The 7,263-nt window shown below is 44.8% G+C and overlaps 1 protein-coding gene across 4 annotated transcripts in view; it reads right to left on the bottom strand.

Moving 5' to 3' along the window:
- ttyh2 (tweety family member 2) overlaps window positions 1–7,263 on the bottom strand; it is a 37,804-nt gene that overhangs the window by 9,807 nt on the left and 20,734 nt on the right. For all 4 annotated transcript variants that reach the window (XM_035533771.2, XM_035533773.2, XM_035533772.2 and 1 more), the window contains exons 4-8: window positions 6,610–6,830; window positions 4,675–4,770; window positions 3,041–3,113; window positions 1,945–2,014; window positions 1,448–1,503 (exon numbers count right to left, since the gene is read on the bottom strand). In XM_035533771.2, the coding sequence (XP_035389664.1) occupies window positions 1,448–1,503; window positions 1,945–2,014; window positions 3,041–3,113; window positions 4,675–4,770; window positions 6,610–6,830 (516 nt within the window). The remainder of the gene's footprint in view (window positions 1–1,447; window positions 1,504–1,944; window positions 2,015–3,040; window positions 3,114–4,674; window positions 4,771–6,609; window positions 6,831–7,263) is intronic.

The raw sequence follows: 7,263 nt of genomic DNA, 5'->3' as shown, positions 1-7,263 counted from the left end.
AGGAGCTTCCAGACCCCAGTTTGTCAGTCCATGTGGGAAGAACATGCAGGGGTGTACGTGGGGTGCACCTCTCAGACTGGGGTTACGCACACCTCTCAGACTGGGGTTACGCACACCTCTCAGACTGGGGTTACGCACCGTGGACATCTCTGACTGACAGGAAAGTCTCGCACAGTGCAGCACAGTCAGTAAGAAGGTGGATTTAAATGAGTCCACTTTGATCTGACAGTCTGCTTGTCTCATCTCAATGAGACTAATGACCGATGAGTCACACAGAGGCGCCTAACAGAGGGGATGTTTGTACTGTAACTATAGCTCAGCGCTGAAACCCTACCAGGCCAGACGAGAAAGTGAAAGAAGAAGAGAGAAAACAGTGAAAAACAGAGTGAGAGGCGTAGACTGACGAGTGTGAGGCGTAGACTGACGAGTGAGAGGCGTAGACTGACGAGTGTGAGGCGTAGACTGACGAGTGAGAGGCGTAGACTGACGAGTGTGAGGCGTAGACTGACGAGTGAGAGGCGTAGACTGACGAGTGTGAGGCGTAGACTGACGAGTGAGAGGCGTAGACTGACGAGTGTGAGGCGTAGACTGACGAGTGAGAGGCGTAGACTGACGAGTGAGAGGCGTAGACTGACGAGTGTGAGGCGTAGACTGACGAGTGTGAGGCGTAGACTGACGAGTGAGAGGCGTAGACTGACGAGTGTGAGGCGTAGACTGACGAGTGTGAGGCGTAGACTGACGAGTGAGAGGCGTAGACTGACGAGTGTGAGGCGTAGACTGACGAGTGTGAGGCGTAGACTGACGAGTGAGAGGCGTAGACTGACGAGTGTGAGGCGTAGACTGACGAGTGAGAGGCGTAGACTGACGAGTGTGAGGCGTAGACTGACGAGTGAGAGGCGTAGACTGACGAGTGTGAGGCGTAGACTGACGAGTGAGAGGCGTAGACTGACGAGTGAGAGGCGTAGACTGACGAGTGTGAGGCGTAGACTGACGAGTGTGAGGCGTAGACTGACGAGTGAGAGGCGTAGACTGACGAGTGTGAGGCGTAGACTGACGAGTGAGAGGCGTAGACTGACGAGTGAGAGGCGTAGACTGACGAGTGTGAGGCGTAGACTGACGAGTGTGAGGCGTAGACTGACGAGTGTGAGGCGTAGACTGACGAGTGTGAGGGAAAAGGGAATTCATACAGTTATCTACTTTCACACACACGCAACCACACCCGAGACGTCAGGAAGGACGTCTGAGCTGTTCTTGTTAGCACCGGTTTGCGAACTATAAAAGCATTACTCAAATGAAATGTAGTTCATATACAGGCATCCAGTCTAGAGAGAGAGTGAGTGGGGGGGAGGGAGAGAGAGAGAGAGAGAGAGAGAGAGAGAGCGGTAGAAAGGCAGGGGGAGAAGTAAAGGGTATAGAAGAGAGAGCTGAGTGATTTTAACATTAGTACCTGCTGGAATGGGTTGGAAAGCGTCTGGCTGCAGAGTAAATAATACTGGACGATATCTATAAAGAGAGACACAGGAGAGACACGTGAAGATAACAGGTCAGACACAGGCGGCGAATGTTAATGATGTAACCACGCCCTTTAACGGCTGTTAACCACACCCCTCCTGTGGCTCACCTGGTGGGCCAGGTACAGCACAGTGCTACTAACACCAGAGGTTTGGTTACCAGGGATCAACACACATTTGGTCATACTGATAAACAAGTCAGCCAAACGTAAACGTACAAGTGCCCGTCACCCTGGGCAACAGAGCTGATATTAATCACAGATGACACTACAGAACTACTACAATAACCCTGTCACATGTACCTTAATGCTTATAATTATAGCTATTACAGCACAGTTCTAAAACCCACCCTTTCTCACACACACACACACACACACACACACACACACACACACACACACACACACAGTACATATAAAGTGACTGTACTCACTGTAGCTGATCACGTCTTTGGTCTGGTTCATGATGAATTTGTCTGGAGACACACAGAAATCGCTGACGCCCTGGAGAACAAACAGTTAAAGTTACTTTCAGAAAAGACCGGACTGTGTTAATACCATCTGCCCCTTGCACAAACACGCACACGCTCACTCAGGAGCACTCTACACACTCACAGCACTCTACACACTCTCAGCACTCTACACACTCTCAGCACTGTACATACAGCACTACACACTCACAGCACTCTACACACTCACAGTACTGTACATACAGCACTCTACACACTCTCAGCACTCTACACACTCTCAGCACTCTACACACTCTCAGCACTCTACACACTCTCAGCACTCTACACACTCACAGCACTCTACACACTCACAGCACTGTACATACAGCACTCTACACACTCTCAGCACTCTACACACTCTCAGCACTCTACACACTCACAGCACTCTACACACTCACAGCACTCTACACACTCACAGCACTGTACATACAGCACTCTACACACTCACAGCACTCTACACACTCACAGCACTTTACACACTCTCAGTACTGTACATACAGCACTCTACACACTCTCAGTACTGTACATACAGCACTCTACACACTCTCAGTACTGTACATACAGCACTCTACACACTCTCAGTACTGTACATACAGCACTCTACACACTCTCAGTACTGTACATACAGCACTCTACACACTCACAGCACTCTACACACTCTCAGTACAGTACACACTCACACACAAAGGATAAATCCTGCTGTTGTTAAATGACAGGCTCCTCAAACAAGACCACAGATCTAACACACATGTCTAACACACACAGATTCACACACGTCTAACACACACAGAGTGGAGGCAGGTGTGATATTTGGAATGCTCAACCCTACAGAGCTACAGGGTGTAGGTTTGAGATCCACACATATGCACAGGAACACGTGATCACACAATGGCACACGTGCACATATATGCACACGCACACACACGAACAGGAACACGTGATCAAGATTACACGTGCACATATATGCACACACGCACACAGGAACACGTGATCACATGACGCATGTGTTGGGGGAACTTACCACAGCTGTAGCTAGATCAGCTCCAAGAGAAGCCCAGCTCAGAATCAAGATTAGGACACCAAACACCATCATCCTGCAACACACACACACACACACACACACATAAGTATAATTTGTCTCTAATTATGACTTGTCATACCTTGTCCAATGAATTTTATATTAGGACACGCCCCTCTACATGTGTGTATTATTGAGTACAATAGTGTAGTGTACAGTAGTGTAGTGTGCAGCGTAGTGTGTGAGTATTATTGAGTACAGTAGTGTAGAGTAGTGTAGTGTGCAGTGTAGTGTGTATTATTGAGTACAGTAGTGTAGTGTGCAGTGTAGTGTGTGAGTATTATTGAGTACAGTAGTGTAGTGTACAGTAGTTTAGTGTGCAGTGTAGTGTGTGAGTATTATTGTGTGCAGTAGTGTAGTTTAGTGTGTATTATTGAGTACAGTAGTGTAGTGTACAATGTAGTATTATTGAGTACAGTAGTGTAGTGTGCAGTGTAGGTTAGTATTACTGAGTACAGTAGTGTAGTGTGTGTATTATTGTGCACAGTAGTGTAGTGTACAGTAGTGTAGTGTGCAGTGTAGTTTAGTGTGAATTATAGTGTACAGTAGTGCAGCGTACAGTAGTGTGTGTATTATTGTGTGCAGTAGTGTAGTTTAGTGTGTATTATTGAGTACAGTAGTGTAGTGTACAGTGTAGTATTATTGAGTACAGTAGTGTAGTGTACAGTAGTGTAGTGTGCAGTGTAGGTTAGTATTACTGAGTACAGTAGTGTAGTGTGTGTATTATTGTGCACAGTAGTGTAGTGTACAGTAGTGTAGTGTGCAGTGTAGTTTAGTGTGAATTATAGTGTACAGTAGTGCAGCATACAGTAGTGTGTGTATTATTGTGTGCAGTAGTGTAGTGTACAGTAGTGTAGTGTGCAGTGTAGTTTAGTCAGTATTACTGAGTACAGTAGTGTAGTGTATTATTGTGCACAGTAGTGTAGTGTACAGTAGTGTAGTGTGCAGTGTAGTGTAGTGAGTATTACTGAGTACAGTAGTGTAGTGTGTGTATTATTGTGCACAGTAGTGTAGTGTACAGTAGTGTAGTGTGCAGTGTAGTTTAGTGAGTATTATTGAGTACAGTAGTGTAGTGTATTATTGTGCACAGTAGTGTAGTGTACAGTAGTGTAGTGTGCAGTGTAGTTTAGTGTGAATTATAGTGTACAGTAGTGCAGCGTACAGTAGTGTGTGTATTATTGTGCACAGTAGTGTAGTGTACAGTAGTGTAGTGTGCAGTGTAGTTTAGTGTGAATTATAGTGTACAGTAGTGCAGCGTACAGTAGTGTGTGTATTATTGTGTGCAGTAGTGTAGTGTACAGTAGTGTAGTGTGCAGTGTAGTTTAGTATTACTGAGTACAGTAGTGTAGTGTATTATTGTGTGCAGTAGTGTAGTGTACAGTAGTGTAGTGTGCAGTGTAGTTTAGTGTGAATTATAGTGTACAGTAGTGCAGCGTACAGTAGTGTGTGTATTATTGTGCACAGTAGTGTAGTGTACAGTAGTGTAGTGTGCAGTGTAGTTTAGTGTGAATTATAGTGTACAGTAGTGCAGCGTACAGTAGTGTGTGTATTATTGTGTGCAGTAGTGTGTGTATTACGTGGTAAGGAGACAGCGAGACTGCTTGGCCAGACCGAGACATGCTGCCAGACAGACCACCAGATCCAGGATCAGTATAAGCATGTAAGTCAGCCACCTTCAAACAAACAAACAAACAAACAAACAAACATTACTTAGAAAACTTTCTCAAACCACGTACAAAGAGACGTGTGAAAGTCTCTGTCATTTGTGACAGTGCAGGTGCATGTGTGCAGGTATAACTACAGACAGTTACAGACAACTACAGACAGCTACAGACATCTATAGACAACTATAGTTACAAACAACAACAGACAGTTACAGACAACTACAGACAGCTACAGACATCTATAGACAACTATAGTTACAAACAACTACAGACAGCTACAGACAACTACAGACAGCTACAGACATCTATAGACAACTATAGTTACAAACAACTACAGACAGCTACAGACAACTACAGACAGCTACAGACATCTATAGTTACAAACAACTACAGACAGCTACAGACAGCTACAGACGTCTATAGACAACTATAGTTACAAACAACTACAGACAGTTACAGAAAACTATGGACAGTTATAGGCAGTTACAGACAAATACGCACAGTTATAGACATCTATAGACCAGTTACAGACAACTACAGTTACAGACAGCCTTTACACTCACACTACTAAATGGAGAAAGCAGTGTGCTTATGTGTGTGTTTCTAACAGAATATCTGGCCTCTCATACTCTGTTTACACATGGAAGTAAAGGTGATTAATATTAGATGCATCTATGGCTTTAATTTTTCATACACTGAGAGCTGGACTAAGAGGATTACCTCAGCACTCCCCTACACACACACACACACACACACACACACACTCTAATACACCTCGCTCCCAACAGCAGTAATGTCATGGTACTAGTTAAAACATGATTGATTCACAGTCTGACAGAATGTGAAGCTCCTCCGTCTCGACGTCCACACACCAGGTGTCGGCGCTGTGCACAAAACCTCATTGAACTCAGCGTAAAAAACTCCTTAATGGCTCATGCTGCAAATAGCACCATTAGTAGAATTAGGACTTCACTGTCAAGATATAATGGTATTTAATGTGAGGGGATATTCTTAAATCAGTCCAAGGAGTCGATCACCCTCACACACACACACACACGCAAGTGTAGATCTTGCTCTCATTCACAAACACACAGGCCATTTACAGACACACGTGGAAAGGTTTCAACACATGATGTGTGAGAGGAGAATCAATACTTGACAATATCCACAGCACCGTTGAAGCTCCATAAAAACTGAGCTCATCAGTTTCCAGTTGTATAATGAAAATCTTGATTGCCTGTTTACCTGTAATACTGCATGAAGGCTTTGTGGTGTTTACCTGTAATACTGCATGAAGGCTTTATGGTGTTTACCTGTAATACTGCATGAAGGCTTTGTGGTGTTTACCTGTAATACTGGATGAAGATTGTGGTGTTTACCTGCAATACTGGATGAAGACTGTGGTGTTTACGTGTAATACTGTGTGAAGATTGTGGTGTTTACCTGTAATGCTGGACGAAGGCAGCGTGGTGTTTACCTGTAATGCTGGACGAAGGCAGCGTGGTGTTTACCTGCAATACTCGACGAAAGCAGCGTGGTGTTTACCTGCAATACTCGACGAAGGCAGCGTGGTGTTTACCTGCAATACTCGACGAAGGCAGCGTGGTGTTTACCTGCAATACTCGACGAAGGCAGCGTGGTGTTTACCTGCAATACTCGACGAAGGCAGCGTGGTGTTTACCTGCAATACTCGACGAAGGCAGCGCGGTGTTTACCTGCAATACTCGACGAAGGCAGTGTGGTGTTTACCTGTAATACTCGAAGGCAGCGTGGTGTTTACCTGTAATACTCGATGAAGGCAGCGTGGTGTTTACCTGTAATACTCGATGAAGGCAGCGTGGTGTTTACCTGTAATACTCGATGAAGGCAGCGCGTTCCGCGAGTGTGGCGAGGTTGACTTTGGTCTGCTGCCAGTCAGGAAGCCCCAGTAACTGCTTGACGACGTTGTCTGACATCTTCTGCGTGAACTGCAGTGTCTGCACAAAGTCCTGTCGCGTGGCAAAGATCTCGTCCAATCGGGACAGGTGCGCCTTCAACCCGCTTTGCATACTACCCACAGTGCCCGTCACCTGTTAAAAGGAAACGCCTGACAATGATGGGCTGCACACGACATGTTTGACTTCGTAACTTGATGAAAGCCTGAGGACTGAGAGCCAGTGTGATTTATAGCATGTTGAATACTAAAACAATTTTTGGGGTAATGAGCACATATGCAATACTGAACAACAGGAAGTGCAGAACCAAAGGAAAAGAAGAAAAGTTTGATTCAAAACAGTTCGAATCAAAAGTAGTGGAAATTACAGCAATTAAGGAAGGAGGTGCGGTATAAGATAAAACACACCAACACTCAAACATTTAATTTATTATTATTAATAAACTCGTTAAGCAAGACCTCTAACAAACAAAAGCAAGCTATGGCATAACATATGTCTGTATATTAATTACATAAAATGGCTTTGAACATGTCTCAGCCAATCAGATTTTAGTACTGGAATGATCCAG

This window comes from Electrophorus electricus, chromosome 15 (genome assembly GCF_041902795.1).
Source record: "Electrophorus electricus isolate QZ-2024a chromosome 15, ASM4190279v1, whole genome shotgun sequence".
Classification (NCBI taxonomy): domain Eukaryota; kingdom Metazoa; phylum Chordata; class Actinopteri; order Gymnotiformes; family Gymnotidae; genus Electrophorus; species Electrophorus electricus.
Note: the sequence above shows the minus strand (reverse complement) of the source record. Positions and strands in the feature narration are given on the sequence as shown.